The sequence below is a fragment of the Labrus bergylta genome, chromosome 13, assembly GCF_963930695.1.
Source record: "Labrus bergylta chromosome 13, fLabBer1.1, whole genome shotgun sequence".
In the NCBI taxonomy this organism is placed as follows: domain Eukaryota; kingdom Metazoa; phylum Chordata; class Actinopteri; order Labriformes; family Labridae; genus Labrus; species Labrus bergylta.
Genome location: NC_089207.1, coordinates 17,474,051 through 17,496,190, shown reverse-complemented (window position 1 = coordinate 17,496,190; position 22,140 = coordinate 17,474,051). Strand labels below are relative to the sequence as shown.

At 40.3% G+C, this 22,140-nt stretch overlaps 1 protein-coding gene across 4 annotated transcripts in view; it reads right to left on the bottom strand.

Moving 5' to 3' along the window:
• The window catches only part of gulp1a (GULP PTB domain containing engulfment adaptor 1a), an 88,726-nt gene that overhangs the window by 6,337 nt on the left and 60,249 nt on the right, over window positions 1–22,140 (bottom strand). For all 4 annotated transcript variants that reach the window (XM_065962618.1, XM_020636581.3, XM_020636585.3 and 1 more), the window contains 6 exons: window positions 21,687–21,767; window positions 9,813–9,874; window positions 3,901–3,972; window positions 1,107–1,205; window positions 814–951; window positions 500–616 (listed from right to left, as the gene is read on the bottom strand). In XM_065962618.1, coding sequence (XP_065818690.1) covers window positions 500–616; window positions 814–951; window positions 1,107–1,205; window positions 3,901–3,972; window positions 9,813–9,874; window positions 21,687–21,714 — 516 coding nt within the window. In that variant the 5' untranslated portion in view covers window positions 21,715–21,767. The remainder of the gene's footprint in view (window positions 1–499; window positions 617–813; window positions 952–1,106; window positions 1,206–3,900; window positions 3,973–9,812; window positions 9,875–21,686; window positions 21,768–22,140) is intronic.

Sequence of the window (22,140 nt, the reverse complement as noted above, 5' to 3'; positions counted from 1 at the left end):
TTCAGAGGCTATAGTCCTCCAAGCAGACGGCCCGGTTTTTGGTCCGATCTGCGGCCACTTTCCCTCATGTCATTCCCAACTCTATCCACTGTCCTGTCTAAATAAAGCCCAAGTGCCCCATATAATGCCTACCTGATGTGAACTTACAGTACCACATCCTGTCAATTAATTAATGAAGTTCATGCAAACACTTGATCCATCACAATTTAAACAAAACCAGGGAGAAAGCTCCAACGTTTCAGCAGGCTGCACAATAATTCAATTTCAGATTGGGTCTGTAACAACCAAGCTAACAAGCATTAATATTCATTACTGACAGAGTTCATCAACACAGCTTAATTATTGTGCAGACGGAATGATTTAAACCAATCCATAAGAAACAAGCTCGGCATTAATTAATAAATGTATGACTGTGTCAGCGCGGTGGTATGAGTTTTCAAAGTCAATTAAAGTCAATGTGAAAGCAAACAAGCTGAATCAGAGGGGACGTGACACTTACTCTTTTCTGTAGGGTTCCAATCTGTTTCCTGGTTTCCACGTCTTTGCCTCCGGACTCCAGAAACTTCTTGTAGGCGAGGTCGAAGGCCTGGCCGATGGTTAGAGTTATCTCTTCCGCCTGCAGCAGGAGAGCAAAAGACTCACTCATGATATCTACCTAAATGTCACCATGGCTTCTTTCCAGTGGAATTTATTATTCATGGTTAATTAAAAGGTGTCGATATCAATAAAAAACGAAGGCCAGGCGGGCAATCAAAGCTCAGAATCAAATCATAACATGTGGATTACAGATTACAGGAAGCAGGCGACACTTACACACTTTTCACTGTCAAACACATAGCACAGGTGTTTGTTTGATTCGGAGTCTTTGCAGATAAAAGTGAATATTCTTTTATCGGTTTTGTCATCTGCACAGAAGGATATCCTGTGTAACTGACAGTTATGCTGCACATCCTGTGAAAAACAAGCACAACACATTCATTATTTACAGACAACATGAGCGTCAGCAAAAGAAATTAACTTCCGTCTCTTTATTTTATTTTCATCAGTGTCAGTTCAGCTGTCATTTACAAAATCTATGCATCTTCTAAAAACAATGAAATGCTCACTTTTGTCTTGGGGTCGAGTATCTTCACACCATAAATGGAGATCTGCAGTTCCACTTTGGGGGTCTTCTGTCCCTCAGACTTCTTAATATGTCTCTGAAACTGCAGTTGAGAGAAAACAGAGACATCTTTTTTTAGTCCATCCCACCAATGCAGCTATACTTTACTAAAAATATGCCAAGGACTTAAAATAGTAAAACTATAGAACAGAGGAGACAGTTTCTAACACCGCCAATGTCCATGATTTTAGAGATTTGACCACCAGGGGGATTCAGAAAATGTTTTCAACACAATATTGTCTCCACAGTAAGTTGTTAAGAACATGAAGTGACTCAAATAATCTTGTTCTGTGGCGGCTTAATGTAACTAGCTAAGAGGCTTATTTAGTAACATGTCACTAATGTTTTAAAGCTGTTAAGAGCAGAGAGAAACCAAGAGAAATCTAATGTGCCGCCCCAAAAATTCTAAATTGTGATTGGTCTGTCTGATCAGATGCAGAACTTCTGCTGAAACCAATTATCAGGTCATTGTTTTTTCAAAGGATGCGAGGAACCCTAACTGGAAGCTAGACAATAATTATTACCAATTTAAAATAAAGATTTCATGTCATTTAATTTCAAACCTTTATTTAAGCCTCAAAAATCTTTGAGGTTTGAATCATTTGACATCATTTGACACAAATCAAAACAAATAAAACACCAAAGAGGGGTCAGGATGATTCTCAGTAGAAACAATTACACACTGTGGTAAGGTGGTTTGAGACCACTGTCTTAATGTGTCCAAGAGAAACAAGAGTGTCAATGTTGAGAGAGTGTTGTAAATAATTCCACGTTGTTGGAGCAAAAAAGCTAAAAGCGGATTTTCCAACAACAGAGTAAACCCGCGGGACTTGAAGCAAGAGACAGTCAGTAGAGCGAGTGCAGTAGTGTCCGCTGGTCCAGTTTAAAGACTGAATCTCTTACTCCACAATGTTTGTTGATCTCACTTTTTAACATTGAAACCTTTAACTTCAGGGACATTGTGTGTGATATAAGAAGCGTTATATCTTACCAAGTATTTTCACAGCTTCTAACATTACAACACGTTGATGCCTGAAGTCAAATGAGTAATTCAGATGTAACCCAGCTCTTGTGTGGCCTCTATAATTTAAGACATTTACTTTTCAGGGCCTGTCGACACTAACAAGAACCGACCAGGAGAGAGAGCACAGTACATGTCTAACAAGGCGTTTAATCTTGCTGGAGAAACCATTTATTTGACTTTTTTAACCGACGCAGAAACCTCAGTATTTGACCTCCCTCATGGAAACATTCCTCCGACGCAAGCCTTCAGTTCTGTTTTTTACATTAACACCATTAATCAGCCTCACATGACCTTTTGGAGTGATAACCGAGCCGGGCCTGATTGTCAGTGTATCTGGGAGAGTAACCATGGAGCCTTGGTCTTTAAGATCACATGTAATGTAACAATAGAGGTATGGGGTTTTAGGAAAACAGTCCTCCCCTACAAGTGGCCTCACAGATTGAACTCTTGGCAGGAGAAGACAGACGAGAGGCCAGCAGGCAGCGAGCAGCCACATTACCCAGGAGCTGAGAGAAAGGAGAGGTTGTATGGGTACTTCCTGTTCTCAGGCAGAAAGGCCAGCACTGCTAGTACACTGACAACATGTGGTTACTGGAACATGGACTCACATGGAGAGTGCTGACAAAATCTTAGTACACTTTACAACAATGACAAAACTGTTTTTAGAAGTTTATTTTTTGGGCTTTTTATGCCTTTATTTAGAGACAGGACGGTGGATAGAGTCACGACATGTGGGAAAGGAGACACAGGTCGATTTGGACCCGGGCTGTGCAATCATTTGGTTTTTTGTTATTCTACAAAGGAGTTGTGATTTAAAATTTGAGACTGCATTTCAATGAATATGCTTGTGACCACCTGCTCATTGTGTCCTATATCTCCTGTCCTCCAAAGCTCTGCAGAGTATGAGGGTTTAAGAATAGAAAACAATCCACACAATAATCAAAACAATGCACACAAACACACACACACACACACACACACTCACAAAAACTTAAATACACTGAGGAGTTAAGAGAGCCTGCAGAGCTGATGCTACCTCTGAGGCGTAGGTACTACAAGCAGCCTCTTTAACATTACAAATATGAATTTAAACAATTGCACATAAAGAATGGCAGCAGCTTTAATCAGCATGAATAACAAATAGCATTATTGCACACTTGTGTTTACAAGAGTGGTGTCAAGACTAACACTGTAGATGAGTATTAAAGGATTATACTGTTTTGAGAAATTGTTTCCCCCCTCTCTCTCTTAAACTGCAGCATGTAATTACATCATCTAATTCAGTGAGAGAGTGGTGAGGAATACTAAAGAGTCAAGAGTTGTGATGCTTTATCACTGAGCTCTATCAGTAAGTATCATTGTTTTTCTTTAAGACTTTAAAACTATGTATCATGGTATTTTAATAAACATTGAAGTTTAGGGTAAGAGACGATAGGCGTCTTGGCAGATAAAAATCGCTTTATTGAATTCTGCATCACCTCAGGAAGGGTTGAGCGAGCACGCTGCTGTGCTTATCCAGCAGTTATAGACATCCACACCCTGCGGAGCGGAGAAACTCCAAGGGCACCTTGCTGTTAACTGATGAAGGAGGGGAGTATTTGTCACTCACTCCCTCCCCCCTCGCTTGCTTTGAGGCGACTATCCAATCGGGTCACTCAGGAACACTTTTCCATGCTTTAGGCTACACAACTTCATCTGAGCGACTGGCATTTACCTTGAGCTTTCTGACTGCATCCTTCACAACTTCTGTGCCTTTTGGGGCTTCAACCTCCGTGTTTCCAAGGAACTGGAGAGAGAACACAAAGACATATTTAAGAATTAACCGTAGCACAACAAAGACAGAGGCATTCCCTTAGTGAGTTTGGGTAAAGCGCTTTAATCAGCACTTATTACACAGATGTGTTCACTGCTTGATTCTGATTGGCCAATTACGCATAGTAACACTCTGATATTCACTATTGTTAAAAATAATGTTACTTAGAACAGGGACGTGACTCTAATCACAGACTCTGGAGGACTAACTGTAGTCATATCACAATTTGTGGAAAGAAGTCCAGTTCATTTGATATCTGTCTATGTTATGTGGGAGAAAAGAGAAAGGAGAGGAGAGAAAGAGTGACGCAAAATCTGCAGGATATGACAGAGATGCCTAATACTGTGTGGGAGGTCCAATCATAACGTCAGAACCAGAACAGCCCTGACCTGACGAGACTTGGACTCCACTAATCCTCTGGAGGTGTGCTGTGGTATGAAGCACTAAGAAGTTGGCAGCCGACCCTTTAAGTCCTGTAAGTTTTGAGGTGTGGCCTCCATGGATTGTTCTGGGTCCTAAAGCTGTTGGATTGGATTGAGATCTGGGAACTTAGGAAGCCAAAGGTCAACACCTTAAACGTGTTGTGTTACTCTGTGGTCCAGTTCTGAGGCTCACGTGCCCATTTGAAGTCACTTTTAGGGTCATACAGGGGTCAGCATGGGCATCACACCCCACACCCATCAAACTGTTCTGCAGTGTGTGTTCTGACAGCATTAACCGCGCAGCTAGCCTTTGCTCCACATGCTCCGTATCAATTAGCCATGATCCTGTCACCATTTCACCGGTTTTCCTTCCTTGGAATTTTTGTAGCTACTGACCACCGCAGACCAGGAACACCCCAGCAGAGCTGCAGTTTAGGAGATGGTTGACTAAATCGTAAAGCCATCACAACTTGGCTAAAGTCTTAGCTGCTCACATCCATAAACTCGCCCAGTATTTGTGCTTCCAACACATCAGCTAACAGAGAAAATGTTCACTCACTGCCTAACATATCCCTAACACTTACAGTAGTCATTGTAAAGAGAATACATGTTTGTTACTTCACCTATCAGTGGTCCTAATGTTATAACTGGGCGTTGTGTGGGTACATAAAGAAGATGTTATTTTGAAAAATGTTTTAATTACACATGATAAACAGTAATTTCATGAATCAGGCCAGAAAGAGTGAAGTAGTCCTTTAATAATAAACCACAGAACTTTGGAAGAGCAGATTTCTATCAGCATAAAGAATTAACTCTGAAATTAGCATACCAATCATAGATGACATTTGAGTCAAAAACATCTGGCACCTCTAATTTCAAAGTTCAGAGGAGGGTAAATAACATCTGCAACAAATGATTCATGCTCATTTCCTTCAGAGACAAAATCTTACTATCTTACAATCCCCCCATGGTTAGGTAACAAAGCATATGTCTTCTACATGTAATGACAGCACAGACATACACACACTAGTGCAGCAGTTCTGCTGTTCGCCAACAGATGGAGCCATTAACCTTTGTGCCTGAACATTGTTGTTTTCCACCTGGCAGCAGCAGCAGCAGCAGCAGTAATTGTTCCAGTCACACACACTGCTTCAGTGCCTCCTGGGCTTAATGTGTGTAGCCTGTTCCAATATCAGACCTCATAAACACTGGTGTCAGCCCCTTAAAGGTTAGGGAAAACAAAATAACAGTGTCTCTCACTGGAGCATGGCAAACAGCTCAGACAGACAGGGATTGTCTCACACACAACAGGTTCTGTGTGAAGCTTTGCAGGACTCAGATTTGCACATTTCTCTTTACCTATGAAGCTTGAATGACACTTTCCACACATTTACTTATATAGGACCATCCCACTCTTGGTTAATTAACTGTGCAATTAGTCTTTCTGACATTTTGTAAAGGCCAACATGAAAATGGCTAAAATGGCACTAATCGATGGGACCAAGAGACGGATTAAGTCGTTATACGAAGGTGTCAGCAACGATGCACCAGTGTGACAAATGTACTCTACCCTCTTAAGGACAGGTCGGAGAGCACTGCTGACAGATGCCCAGAATAGACTGGAGAAGTACTCGTTCCTGACCAGTGCATTTTGGGCGACGACTGGGGAGGTTTCACAAGGCAGGCCGAGCTCGGAGGCTCATCCATCAACCGGTGCATACAGCAGAAACAAGCCCCCCTCCTCCCCCTCTTTCCCCATTGTGCAGATTCATACTAAAGCGTAGAGGCACTGTGTACCCTCGGATGCAGAGGTGGAAAGAAAGTGCAGAGAACACCAATATATTTCAGACCCACTACATGTCTGACGAGATGATAAATCAAAAGTAGATGCAGAGCTGTGCAGAAACGGTTCCCTGAAATGTTCTGAACAGATTTAAAGAGCTGAGAATTTGGTGCGTGTGCAATATGAACGAGGTCTGAATGTGACATGATTCCTCATGTTTGACTCAGAGATCCCCAATTCTTCTCTTTAGATTCCCTGTCCTCTAATGGTCCAGTCGTCTGTAACACTTGTTGATTATGATGAGTGTTCAACAGCTGAGTGACAGAGCACTGAAAGAGATGGGATGTTGAAAAAAAGACAACTAGCCTTAGTGTCAACTCATTGCAAGAAATAGCTAATCCTATTCAGAACAGGAAAATACCACCTGGACTGACATGGAGGCTGTTGTGACTGGTTGATGACAGCCTCATGTCATGACTATGAAGGTGAAGGTTTGTATTCATCAGCCTGAGGTAAATCTCAGAGATACATTTAAGCTCTGGATTCTAAGTTAACAAACGTAATACATCTCTGGTTTAAGGAAAGACGAGCAATTCATTGTTTCGCTGACATTAAGCAAATCCTCTGTAATCAAAATGGTATGTTGAAGAACTTAAATGATTTCGCAACCTGAGGATCTTCGAGCTGTTTGCAAGAGTCAGGTTTGAAGTAACACAAAGTGATTTAGAGAAGTCTACAAAGTTTTTCACTGCAGACGGTGATTCACCAAAATGCCAGAACAATCCAGAGATGACCTGAGTGTTCTCATTAGGGGCTGCAGTCTGGCTGCTTCTGCTGCAGGACCATGTGCCATGTCACTACATTGTTCTCAGTTTTTAATTCAGAATAATGATTGTTTTAAACCAGAGAGAATTGGCCAAACACAGTCTCAGCACTTTCTCTCTCATTGCTCCAAATCCTTCACTGATGAGTGCCTTTCTCAGATCTCAGCAAATTTAGCCAAACAGACAACTCAGCAGCCAAAGCTGACAATATGCTTTGATTTTGAAGGCATGATCTCTGCCAGTTCCCCCATGTCTCTTTGCTGTGAACACTAAGAGAGCTTCAGTAGTTTGGTAGATTTAGGTAGTTTTCAAACTCTACCGCCGATCTGTCAGAAGTCGTGTGAAGCTCAGGATGTCGGCTGAGTGATTCACTGCTTCATAGGAGGGGAAACTCTTTGTCAAAATGATGCAGAAAGAGGCAGACTGACAGAGAAGTGCTCCCCAGGTCACACAGTCCTCCTTCAGGACGTGTTGGCTGGTTTTGGAAAAGACTCTTAGAGGGAAGTGTTTCATCTTAAGCCATGTTTTCAGTCATGGCGGAGCGTGCCATTTCACTTCAAGTTATTCACGGATCAGAAGTTTAGGGAAGTTTTGACAGAAGCTTGAGTCACTTCGCATAAACCCCTGACGTTCAAACATTAATGAATAAACAAGTCAAGATGAGTAAACGCAGAGAAAGTTTGAAATTAAAGTTTAACAAGGATGACTTTTTCTCATTGCAGTGCAGAGGAAAACAACTGCAGCGGAAGATTCCTTCTACAAACCATCATCATCACTTTTTAATTTATTCTACTATGAGGAGCTTTTAACAAGTTATTAGAAAGTCTTAGTTGAACACTGAATCACCTTGAGGACCTAGAAAAGCGAACCAGACAATCAGTAAGAAGACCGACTTTCCTGTTAAGCTTTTAATAATGCTGCTGTCAGCGGGTCAGATTGTAGTTTTTACAGATCATAACAGCCTTTTCTAATTTGACCTGTATAGTAGGAGGAGGAGGAGGAGGAGGATGAGGAGGAGTGCATTTGCCAGTAAAAAGGACAGCAGGACGAGAATTTCCTGGAGAGAATATTTCACACACATGTGCAGGACAGGATCAGCAAAGATAAACAAAAGCAGATTATTGACTGAGGAATAAATAGGCTAAACATGACGGTGACAGAGCACGGGCTAAAACACGAGTCAGCCTTCATCATAAATCTTTCTTGAATCGTTCCTCTTTCCTAGACAGGTATGTATGAAGTCTATCTGATTTATGACATGCATTACGAGACGTGGCAGTATGGGATCCATAGAGGTCACAGTGGACAAACACGAGCTGTTCTGACACTCATGTTGGCTTTGCTGCAGAAATATATATCGCTGTCGGCTTACATTAAGTTTCTACTTCAGAAACGTAATTCAACAATTGTTGCTTAATCAACCATTCAACTTTGACTGATAAACCAAATATCTAAGTTGTAGACTGAACAATGTTTGTGAGCATTACGAAAAGGAAGTAGAGGTTCACAGATTGGCCGGAGTGAGATTGGAAATCAGCTGATTGTCAGCCTGTTGGGCGGTGACCTTTTATCAAATATATGTGATTCTGTGGTGATCTCAGATGTACACACACAAGCTGCACATTTCATGGTATGTGCACAGCGACACATGAAGGATGAGATGTGGGCAGTTTGAGGTGCTCATCAGCAGAAGCTGAAGGCACTGACCTACTGGATGGTAGCTCTCTCGCTCCCGGTGAAGACGGTACACTTCAATATTTTTTACTGAACCCTCAACATGTGAGTGAAACCTTTGACCTGCTGTGATATGCATCACTGTGCAGGAAATATTAAAGATGAACACATATTGATAATTAATGAACATTAAAAAAAACTCTTTGCAGTCACAAAAACGGTTCACGAAGAAGGCGATAAAGATGGCGGCAGACAGGTAAGAGACTGTGAGAAACAGCTAAATGAAGTCACCAACTGTAGATATTTGTTTTGTAGTTCATGATTTCTTCAGGAGTCAGGGAGAATGCAGCTGAAGAGTGTGAGCAGGTTTTACTTTACATGAGAACGAGAGACGATAATGTGTACAATGTTTTTGCTCTTAATTCTTATCCTTTAAAGAAAGAAAAAATGGAATCGTCCAAAATGGAAATTGGAAAGAATCGTACTAAGCAATAGCAATCTGTGCATCTGAAAAACAAAGTTAACAAGGTTTCACGGTCTTTATAAAACAGTTTTTATGCATTACCTATAGTCACCTGGTCATGCTGCAATCAACTGTCTTTAAGAAAATGAGCATTAAAATAAGTTGAATCTTTCTTTCCTGCTTCTATAACAGATACAAGTAATGGTAAGAACAGTCTTTGGGACACAGAATGCACCACTTTTTTGTCCACAGGGGGGCGCCAACATCAACATAAAATAACACATTATGTAGCTGCTCTAAGTCAGGCCTCTTTAAAAAAGAAAGAAGTGATGTAAATCATTTAACAGGTGACAACAGGAAGAACATAAATAAATAGTTCCAACTTCTAAGCTTATGTTCTCGATGAAAAGGTATTTTTGTCTCAGTAGAAATGCATCATGGAAAACGAGACTAAGACACAGCAATAAACAGGAATACAGAGGCACAGTGTTTTAAGTTTTTGTGTTTTAATTTGGACACGTTTAGCCTCAACTACTGTTCAACAAAATACCTCATTTCTGTGCTCACTTCTATTTGTTCTTGATGTTGTTTACAGGCATACAGCTCTTACTTACAATCCAGTCCAACAGTCTGAGAGTGAAGCTCACCTTGGCATTGTAGGGTATGTAATGCTTGGCCAGAGCCTCCGGGGTGTGCATCCACGATTTATCTGAAAGACACAAGCAGCTCACTCAGTAAAGTAATCAATCCATCAGAAACCTTAGTGGATACATCGCAAACAAGGAAGAAAAACCAGAGACAGATCTTAATGGACTCTGATAAAAGCACCTTTCTTTTCCATTTCCTGCTTCACTCTCATAAACTTATATCTGCAGGTGTGTTGTTCACAGTCTGATTTGTTGGTGACTGAGCAACACCACAGGAACAGCTGGGGCTGTACTCAAGGACACTTCAACAGGCAATTAAGCAAGGGCAAACGCTGCTTTCTCCTCCACATCCTCATCTGTCCTGCAGGTCTGGTAATTGAATCTGTGACCTTCCAGTCATGAGTCCACTCTTGTTAAAATGCGTCCACACCCAGCTCTGGACAGACTTTAGAGTAAATCAAGTATTGCATTCTGACTTAATGAATGAATGTGAGATGTAAACATGCTCCACATGTCACAAATTAGAGGCACCCTGCCCAGTTCCTGACCATCAGGAGTCATTTTAAGTGGGGGCTCCTGTTATTTTTGTATCATGCTGCACAAGAATGCAAATGCAAAATCCCACAGACATCGCAATACATATTGTAAGTGGCAGTGGAATCCAAAGGACAGCGATGTATTAACAAAGATAGAGGAGGAGCAGTTGCAAGTTTAGTAGCATGGGTGTAAACATTGCGTTGGTAAAGGTCTAAAAAAAATATATTTTTGAGGAAACAACAAATATGTTAGTTGACGATGCATGTTGGCTAGAAATACTAACAAGGTGAGAGGTTCTTTATGTTTTCAGATAGGGCAACTTAAAAGCCCTATTTTTTTTGTTATATTTCAGTAAATTTTCTTTGCAACCCAAATGCAATCTAAAATCTACATTCAAATCTAACTGTTCCTTCAAAGTTTCCTGCCCCAGTTTGGGAGTGGAGATGAATGGATGAAGGCTCAAATGTGTTGGAAAAAAAAGTAAGATGAGAATCAGGGCTGAAAAACAGAAACATTGGCTGTTTGTAGTCAGAATTGTCTGCACAAGGAGTGTAGCCGTGGATTGAATTGTTACACAGCTGTCAGCCGTTTTTAAATACTTCTACCCGGTGACAGTAAGCCTGTGAGTAAGTGACAGTTTGGAGAGTTTTTTGAAGCTGCTTTGTCTGTGTGAACGGATATTTTGCAGATCTTTTAGAGGCTTTGAAGTGCTGCTGTCATACTGAAACGGCGATGCGTCTAAGGCCGTTCACTAATTAATGTGATACTGGCTTTATTATCTTATTACAAAGCTTTTGAATCATCAAAACATTTAGATTAAAGTTTGGAAACATAGGCCTATCAGATTGAATGCTAGCGGACTCTTGATGAGATTGATTGCAAAATGTTTGCAGAACTTTTTGATTAGAAGTTTTACTTTAAAAGTGATCAAAATATCAGAAGAGATATGGTCATGTTTTAGACAGCTTAACAGTGAATATAATCAGAAAGGAAAATCACACACTTCCTGACCCCAATATAAAACATGACTATAGTTAATCACTTACAAATTAGAATGAAGATGGTATTTAAAGATTACACCAACACCAAATGAGAAGAGGATCAGATATCCTTCCAGGTCACTGATTGTTTCCTGCATTTCTTAATCATCCTCTGATTAAGCAGCCTATTCTTTCTTCATTCTGCATTCACAAACCGTTTATCACCCCGCTAATGAATCTAGAGACTAAAGATGTACGACTGTGTCCTCCGGGTGCTACACTCCTGTAGGTTGATTGCATTAATCAAGACTTTGGAAGGTGCAAACGATGCGCATCAACTTTGCCATGTCCTCTGCACAAGTATGCTAATGACTGTGTTTACATTGATGTTGTTGCCTAAGTGACTTGATGAATTCAAACTCTGGTTTAATTAGTGTTAATTTGGTGCACCACATTTAGCTTAATTGTGATCGCTTATGTTTGTCGATGTAACGCATTATGTACGAGGATACAAATAGGCTTAGTCTTGACTTGTAAAGGAAGACATGTTTGATCCTGATGAAAATTAATTAGATAGCACTGAAATTTGACTAAATGTAGATTAAGACGTAAAATATAAGGAAATGGCCACTGACAAACAAAGGCAGTAGCTTAGTTTCTCTTCTTCTCCCCCGCATGCTAAACTTGGAGCCTTTGCCTCCAGTTTACCTAAAAGCTGTGCCATGAGATTATCCCTGTGTGCACCTTGTAACAGCCTCCACTGTAATGCAATTTATTTCCTTTTAGGACTCTTGAATGAAAGTAAATAAAGAGTGATGCAAGTTCTGTTTTGGGAGCTAAGAACGCTAAGAAACTGTAAATCCTGAGGAAGAGTAAAGAGGCAAAACGGAGGAGGAGGAGGAGGAGGAGAGTGGTGGGGGCTGACACAGCGGCATGGCAGGTAGGCTGACATTTTCCAAGGCGTCAGCACACACTGTTCTGATTAGAAAGGGTGTGGTGATGAGGGGTGGATGGTGGGGGGGGGGCATACTTCTTTCACTCTCTTAGCTGCGGAAAATGGCAAAAGTTGCAAATGCCGTCCTGGTCGCTAAAGCTAAAACGTCGTACTGCTGGGGAGTGAAGATGAGTGGTGACATCCGGAGGTCACTGTGTGGTTGACTTGTCAGGTGTTGGATGAATATGAGGGAAAACTTGACGAGTGACAGCCAGCGAGGCGTCAATGCTTCAGTGTCACACTGTAGTGTACTGCCTGCGGGTCTCTCTGCAGACAGGGGCTGCATTGCTGCTCAGTGTTTTTGTGTCTCCTGGAGAACCAGTTAGCACAAGTGAAAACATAAAGGTCATGAGTCCTTCATGCATGTTATTCTCCAGCTGCTACTGGTAAACCTGACAGCTGTATTTATGTCCCCTCATGATCTTTTGATCTTTATGAAAATAGAAATCTTCAAGTCTCAGAGTTTAAAGTTTAAAACAAGTTTTTTTAAAGTCCTCCATTAATTGCTCCTGGTGTGAGACAATATTCTTCTGTTTTCTTAAGCGCATCCTGCCATTGTATGGTTTAGGTTTCCACTTGATCTATTGGCTAGTCAGTGAGGCAGAGCCTGAAATACTGCTTATAGATCACTGCTCTAATTAAACAGGGAAGATAAACCTTTAAGCAAAGGAGAAAAGAAAATCAAACCATGTAACACTAGTTATCAATATAGGGTTCAATCATTGGGAAAGCCACTTAAAAGGCTCAGTGGTAGTGATCACTGATGTATCCACATGAACACAGCATACATCTTGTAGTGCAACAAGGCCAAACATTTACATCACGGTGCACAGGAAGAAAAATAAAGCCTGATAAACCAAAGAAAAAAGAGCACTGTGCTGATTGGTGGATTCAATGATGGCCTGATCTATTAGAGCTTTATCACAAACTGTATCTCTTTATCTACAAGCTACCGGCTGTTTTTCCCCTTTATCTCACACCTTTCTTTATCTCACATTTTACTGTGAGTCTAAGCCGAGACGATAAATTGTGTGCACAGTCAATGAGATACAAGACAAGAGTGAGATATGCTTTCAAGGAAAACCAGCATTTTAGTTTTCTCAAGACCTCCACTTATCTCCATCCATGCTTACTTTGACTGAGATACTGCAAGGCCAAGAAGATACCAGTGCCAATTTCACAGCCTTGTGCATAATTATGAATCTTATTTATTTCTTATATGTATATTTTTATGCTCTGTTGTTCATGCCTATAGTATAGGCCTACAGTTTTTTGCACTTTTTCTCAAAATGCCTGTTTCTTATGAGTTGTATTTTATCTCTGCACAAGACCCTTGGTTACACTGTATGTTTGTATTCATGAGTGTTATTCCGACACTGAACTGTAGGTGGAGTCTTGGCGTATGATGGGAATTAAGCCAATTAAAAAAAACTAAGTCTGCACACCAGAAGCTGCTCCAATTACATTTGAATGGGAATTATCACCACATGTAATGTTTCGAGTCCTCACCCTTCATCAGACTTTTTCTGTCTTGGGATTTTTTTTGTAAAGCACTCAGTTATCAACTTTTCGGATGTGCGTGCTGTTTCATAATTTTGTAATGAAGCCAAGACTCTGGGTATTTGACAGCCTGCAACGGGATTCATTTGAGAGTATCATATTGTATTATGTTCGTGTTATAGGAATACACAAATCAGTAAAGACTGAATCGAAAAGGTAAATAAACAGATCAGCGTATCCAAAATGATGATATGCATTGGACGTTGGATTTGTTGCTCATTCGTTCAAACTAGATTCAGTTCACCCCTCAGTGGTCTATTAAGAACAATATTGAGTTTGTTTAAAGGTCACATATTATGCAAAATGCACTTCACCATGTTTTTCCAACACTAATATGTGTCCCTTGCCTCTCGACAAAACCTCCTATTATGAGAAAAGTCCATCCTCTCTGTCTTTTGCCTGCTCCACTTTTCAGAAAATGTGTGCTCAAACCGGCTGTTTTGAGATTTTCCCTTCATGACATCACAAAGGGCAGTAACCCCTCCCCCCAGGTGGGAGACACTCCCACAGCTAGGTGTTTGTTCTGCCCTCTCAGTCTGCCTTCTCACCATAAACAATGGGACATGTTGCAATAAAGCCAGGGACACCTAAGCCCTTCCAGAGGGCCGTGGTCGGACACAGCTCATTTACATTTAAAGGTACAGACACAGAAACAGCCTGTTCTGAGCAGGGCTGAAATAGAGGGGTTTATAGACATGATCAAATACAGAGTCAGAGTGAATTTAGAACAAGAAACTTCACACATGTTTTGGAGAGCGCTGAGATTTATTTAAACTGGTTAAAAAGGAGAATAATATGTGACTTTTAAAAAAAAGTCATTATAATATCTATTAAATCTAATCCATTATTTTTATTGCTGTTCAATAAATGTCATCAATCTCTATCTCTTGCAGTTTTTCACTATATAGTACAGTTATTTTCAATGATGGATACAAGTAAATGTATCCGTTATAAGTTATTTTAAAACACTTCTAACACGACTGCAGGTAAAAACAGCAATAATGCCTCATGTTCAACACATTCTTTCTGAACTATTATTGCCTCATATTTCAGTCTTCCCTCTTTAACATTCCCTATAGCTTATCTCCAACCTCTAAGGGCTCAAGCGTTGCACAGGGGGAGCACAATTTGTCTGCCGTAAGCTTGGACAGGCAATAGCCCTAATACACTGCAGCGCTCAATCAATGACACACAATGAATTTGCTGGGTATGCACTGTTCTCCATCATGCAGAAGACGACTTCAATTGAGCCCCCGAGCAGAGGGGGGCCTAAACAAAAAAACACTACTAAAGCCCAGCAGGAGAGTGTTACAGTGAGATAAAGCAATTTAAAATGTACCACTGTTAGGGGACAAAACAAAATACATCTGCTTCCATACATCAACCTCTGATTGACAGAACATATGATGCCAGAGTGAAATGCTAAATATTGCAGTGGCATAGAAAAAGTGACAATGTGTCCTCAGAGAGAGTCTCTCTTGAGGTTTTGCCTTCACCATGTCAAAAAAAAAAAAAAATGGAAATTTTGCAAGCTTCCTACAATACAATGCAATTTCATATAACAGCACAATAGAACCTACTTAACAGTAAAAGACTAAAACTACAAGGTCTTTTTTTACACTCTTTTAGTAAGAATATTGTAAAAGCACTCTCAAGTTTCTATGTTTGATCATGTAATGTTGCTCCTTTATTATGCTGCAAAGCTCTTGAAGAGATCCCTTAATGTGAAGACTGTACCCAGCAAATACAGCTGCTGAGGAGAAAACCAGGACCTATTCAGAGCTAACACAGATAACATAGAGCTTAAAAAAGGAAATGATTAAAGATGATTACGCCACACGATCATATGGCTTTATACAGCAGCTTGGTCAGAGCAGACATTCAGGCATAAACACGACCTGTAAAGCTCTGAACTCTCCTTCTACATCATATCGTCCTCCCAGTGCAAGGGCATCAGACATGCATTAATCACATAAAGGGGGGAAAAAATAGCACTGTCATTTTATTTGCTCTCGGATCAAATTACATCCCATCAATGACGGCATCGTGTAATCGCTGCAGGGTGCATGTCTGAACGCAGCATCACTTAGATGCCTATTCATATCATCCCGCAGTACAGCCGACGCAGCCAGGAGGAAATTAAAAAGGATGTGTTCCCTCAGCATCTGATGTTCTGTATTCGTGACTTTTATTGAATAGACCTTAATGACAGAGAGGACATCTGACCTTATCAAAAAAACTCAATTCAAACCCATCAGTTAAGTTGCAATCCCATCCACATGCTTTTCCGAGAACGATTGGGTACATGTTGGAAGAGTTGGGGACATATTAAAATAGACTGACCAATCATCCAAAAAGCAAAACAACCGCGTGTATTTAACAGAACAGCTCACATCACAATCATTTCCAGGAGGACTTAAAACAAGAGAGAATCTCTCTCTCTCTCCCTCTTTTGTCCTGTGTCTCTCTGCACTCTTTGTGATCTCACTAATTGATTGGATGGTTCACAGACAACAGCAAAAATTCAACCAGGTTAAAAAAAAAACAGCCATTGCTAAGATACTGCCATAACAGGACGAAAACGTCAACAAGAAAACCCATTGACATCCATGAGTCCATCTGGATGTTTTTGCACTTTTTCTTTTAAAGATACTGTATATCATCTGTCAGTCAAGAATGGGCTGGATCTAAGTGTCTACTGAGAGACAGTTGACCATCAAACTGTCATCACTTCCCCTCTGAGCGGCTGTTTGTGCTAAGTTTGAAGATATTTCCTCTTTGTGTTCCTGAGATGTGGCATTTAAAGGGGTAAAAGGACAAGAAAGTATTTTCTCAGGACATAACAATGTCACGGTGAATAATAATAAAACTATATCAGACTTGTATAGCACTTTTCTGAATACTCTATCACACAAATCAGCAAAAACAATACAGAGAAGAAATATTGTAAAATTGCATTAGCAGACCTGAGAGTGCAGGTGAAGTGTGCCGGTGGAGTAGCTCAGACAGGTAGGGAGGAGCCAGGTTATGGAGGGCTTTGTAGGTGATAATAAGAAGTTTGAAGTGGATACGCTGGGGGATGGGGAACCAGTGGAGGTTATGAAGGATGGGGGTGAGTTAAGTTGATGTTTGACCTTTTGCGTTTAAGACATCATCAGTTTATCCTTTAGATATTTTTGTGGATTTGTTCCATATCTAGGCAATGCATTCTAAAGTGAAAAAACTTTTACAGTTTCAGACCACAGTTATGTTGACTTTTGACAGCTTCATTTTATTAATTCATCATTAAGGTCAAGTACAGTTTTGGACCATTGTGAGACATTCATTTCAGGTAGACCTGATTCATCACACTCACAAACTTGGGAAGGACAAACACAGACGGAAAAGATAGCTGATCCAAAAAATATATAAAAACTCTGGTGGAGGCTGTGACAAAAAAAACAACTTAAAACTGTTGAGAATATCTAAGAAGAATTATTAACCAGCTATCTCTCAGATTAAGATACTGACGACACATCTGAAATAGTCACTGACCCAAGAACGGGGAAAATAAACACGGAGAATCAGTCGTTTAGTTTTCCAGTGGTTGAAAAACTCAATAATGGATTCCCCATGACTACGCAAAATTATTACCCAAACTTAGGAAAAAGTGTGTCACCAAAATACCTGAGTAGCTCAGGTTCTCATTGCTGCAGGAAATCTAGGCCAAACTTGCACCGTCCTCATCTAACGGGATGGTCACAGTACATCCAACTATTACATTTTCTGCACTAACATTACTTATCTTCAGCTGGCATCTGTTGCTATGACAGAAATTGTAATATATTTAGTACTGCAGCCAATCAGTGGGGATATGATGCAGCACATTACAGTGACCTGCATTTGAATAACCTCCAAATACAAAGTTTGGATTCATTTTCTGTCTCTAATTACTGAGAGAAAAGTCTGTCAGTTTATTCATCACCAGGACATGGTGGAAGCGTTACTCCACAGTCTCGCCTCATATCTTTAAAAATCAGTCTTCTGCAGTAATTAACTGTTTTTGTAACACAATTTCTTTTTTTAAAGTTCTCTGCAATAACACAAAACAATTTCTCTTATTGCGATACTCTTTGAAGCCAACCGTGACATTGATGAAGCGGTAACTTAATGAGGCCTGTTGTGTTATATTACATTAGTTTCAGCTACATGCAGGTGTACCCAACAAACTGGAAACTGAGTGCAAACACTGCAAAGTATCCACAAGGTGATCAACTGCAAAGTCAAAGTTCCCATTTAAAGAGTCACAAGAGGACACAATACATAATATGTAACTGAGTGACTTGTGATTTCTACGCTGCTGCTCTGTGGCTCATTGGGGGGGAAAAAAAGGGCATATGAATTCTGTGGCGTCCAACTGTGGCAGTCACGTCCAGGAGCATCGAGCAATAAACATGGGTGATAAAAATGATCAAGATCCCCGTTGGCATTACCTGCTAGACGTGACCGGGTCCACAAAACACAGCCAGACACGGAGATACAGCGGGAGGTAAATCAGTACAGCGGGCCTGTGCCAGTCATCACTCTTAGAGCCAGTCAGGGCATGAAGAAATTATGACTAAATAAAATCTGCTGGGCTTGTATATACGTGCTGGACTGTAGGGCGACTGTCCAGATGGCCTTTTAAACAGAGCTTTTTACGCATTAAGGAGTGAGAAATAATAATAAGAGAGCAGCTGTAATCATCCTGTAGCTTCCACCCAAACAGTGCTTGAGTGAATAACTAAAGAGGGAATACATACAGAATAAATAAATAATAAATACATATAAAGATGATAATGGAAGAGGGCAATGTGGACAGTGTCAACCACACAAAGCACATTTCAACTCTTCAGTTGAGACTCGATAGTGTTTTGTTTAAACACTTCTTTTCAACCAAAAAAGAAGTCCTGTTGCCATGGGAATCCAATTATGACATAATGGGACAGGAATCAATCAAGCAGGCTGGTCTGGATCTATTCTTATATAGTTCAAAGTCTAACAAAGAGGAGCTATTGGAGCGCGCTCTTATCTTCTGCCTCCTTTTATTTCCCTTCAGAACATTTTGAGAGTGTGGATCATTCATATTACAATTCAATACTCATAAAAAGGCCTTAAATACAAATTTTGCATTCAAATCTTTGGAGGCTTAACTTTGAGAGGAAATGTAATCTCCTCATCAGCGCGGGCTTTATTTAGCAAAAAGGAAACTTCAAACACTGAGGTTTATTGAAAATGCATGGAAATAGCTAAATGTATTCTACAGCCTCATGAATGGTTTTAAGATATTCTTGTATATTATACTCCCCTTGTGTAAAGGGAGAAGCGTTTATCATGCTTTCTGTTTTGGACCTTTTGGCACTGTTCTCCACCGTCTGACTGAAGCAAGTGTTGCAGAAATGAAATCTTGAGAGAAGCCTTAGGGTCAGATATATGTTGGTGGGTGGATGCTTCAGTGCATCGTGGAGGTCAGGAAACTGCTGTCCTTCTCTTAGTGAAAAGGCTTTAACACACTTTTATTGCAGACAGTTGGATGGAGGCGTCTTCTGCAGCTTCTAACAGTTCAAAATAAATGGACAGAGTGTGCTAGACTGTCCGGAGGCTTTAGTTTACAGAACAGCTTAAAGTCTGTTTAACCGTCTTCTCATTATCCGTCTGCAGCCAAAGCACACTATAAACTGATCTAATTAACAACCTCCAACATGACCTAACAACATGGGCGCAAACGTGTAGATGTAAAGTCTAGATGTAATGGAATAGTTAACGGTCAGCAATGCACAATAAAGGACTAAACCTGCAATCTCTCTTTGTTTTTACAACATTGCAAAAACAAAATAGAGTGCAATAAATCAACGCATATTCCAGAGTGCACAATTTGGTATATATATAGATATAGATATATATATATATTTTTTTTTTATTGGGGGGGGGGGGGGGGGGGGGGTGACTTACAAACAGTTATTGGAAAGTTTGAACATCATTTAGGGAAACAACACATCTGAAGATACACTGAAGAATCAATGAACAGATGTTACACTGTAGGTAGAGATGGGACCGATCCGATATTGAAATAATTAATTTACGTCCCAGGTATCTGACTGACTTTGCTTTGAAGACGTTCAGACTGAACTATAAGAAGTGCCCACAAGATGTCTTCATGACGACGATGGAAAAGCTCCTTCTTTATGTTAAAAAGTAAAATTCTTACACCAGTTTAAAAGATTTGATTTGAAAAGCCTCACCGTTGTGTACTACAACTTTGTGTCGCCTCACACATAATACCAACAACAACATTACTAATTATGATATGAAATTATCGGTATCATCATCAGTATCGGTACGTATGGATCGTAATCAGATAGGGAACTGAAAAATACGTTTATCGGTGCCTCTCTAACTGAAGGCGTTATTCCATTGCAGAGTTTTAAAGTTGAAGTAAAGGAGCTGCATTCTCATCACACACATTCAAAATGAAATTTAATGTGAGGTGAAAAAGGATGATCACCATCTCAGCCTCCTGAAATAGATGACCTAACGGCACAAAGTGAATTATGATGTTCAAATGTAATTAAAGCCCAGCACACCACCTGGACTCTGGACTGTTTCCCCAACACTGTCCAAGACTTCAGCAGGTCTGCTGATTCACACGGGAGGGAGGGGGACAGATGGTGGTAAACACATCATGCTGTTTTTCAAACTGCAGTAGCAAACATCCCTCCTCTGCATTCGGACAGGGTCACCTCAAGAGTCTGTACTGTTGCTCATCCACCCTTACAGTCAAAGAACAGCATGGCAGGATGTGTATTATGTTGAGAATGTCTATGAATATAACTGTCTGGTTTATATTCTGCCTGTTCTGACACTTTTGTTGTCCTTTACTGCCTTGTGGTGATAAATGTTCATAATGTCAGGCCGGTCACACAGCCTTTAAAGCTGCACAGTTCATGATTTATATTAAACAATAAAATTATTCCTTGAGCCAAAATAATAAACATAAACATCACTCAGTTTTTTCTTTTTCTGGTTGTATATCATTTACAGCATCCTCCACAAAGATTGTATAGTCCTGCTGAATTAACTTATTGTTTTGGGTTTAAATGAGGAACAATATTCCAGGCCAAAAGTTCAGACATTTCAATAAAATCATGGACCAGTTTTTTTGGCAAAAGATTCATTAAATTCCTCCTCTCGCTGTGAGGAGCATATGTGAACAGCCGTGTAAGGAGAATATCTGGAGTGCATGTGAAAACGGCTTTATACCTTTCAGAACTAAACACGTCTTGATGAACACTTAAGGCAACCAGCACTGAGAGCGGGTGTCCTTTGATGTCTTTGCTGTGGCACATAAAAACTTTTTCTTCATGTTGGTGAACAGAAATACTGCTGACAATGCTTGACGTATTTTGACATCACTATTGTTATTCATTTAAAGTTTGTGCATCTCCTCCTGAGTCACAAAATGTATTTTATATTGTTTTTACAGAATCCCCACAATGACTAAACTCTACCCAAATCTCCCCCGGGGGATAAAAATGCATCTCTGATTCTGATTTATATGTTGAATAGCTGTATTGTCCTCTTTAAAGTATGACATGTCTACAAACTCGGTTGGTATAAGAGTCTACTGTGAGAATGTTTACGACTGTAAAGGGCCGCTGACTCTGTATTATACAACGCAGCTTTTCCCTCAGATGTTTAAATTCAGTCTTTAAAGAGGTACTGTTGTAGCTAAATCAGGTGTTTCCTTTTCCATAAGATAAATCTGCATGGGTTATTTCTGCTCACCTTTTTTCCTGTTGAAGGCGCGGTTCATAGTGGAAAATGTGCGTCTCTGAGGTCCCTCCTGAGTGTCTGCCTGTGTTCCACCTGGAATAGCAGCAGAGAGAAGGGGGTTAAAAATGGCTGTGACCTCAAGTCTTCAGTAGTAGGCAGAAAAAAAGAAAAACAAACAAGTCTGATGGTTTTTTGGGGGGGAAGAAAAATCCCAACCTGCTGAGAGTGAGGTAATGTTAATCTGTCTGAGTGTGTTCAACATAAAGTCTCAGTGCAGGCTGCATTACATTTGTTTACCACACAACTACATCATACTCCTCAGCCGGGGAGGCTGTTACACCAATCATGTGGTGTAGATTATAACATTACATTATAACACACATCCTGATAGTTTAGATCAACTACAACAATTGACTTAGCAGACGCTTTTATCCAAAACATTGTACATCCAAGAGTAAGTACAACA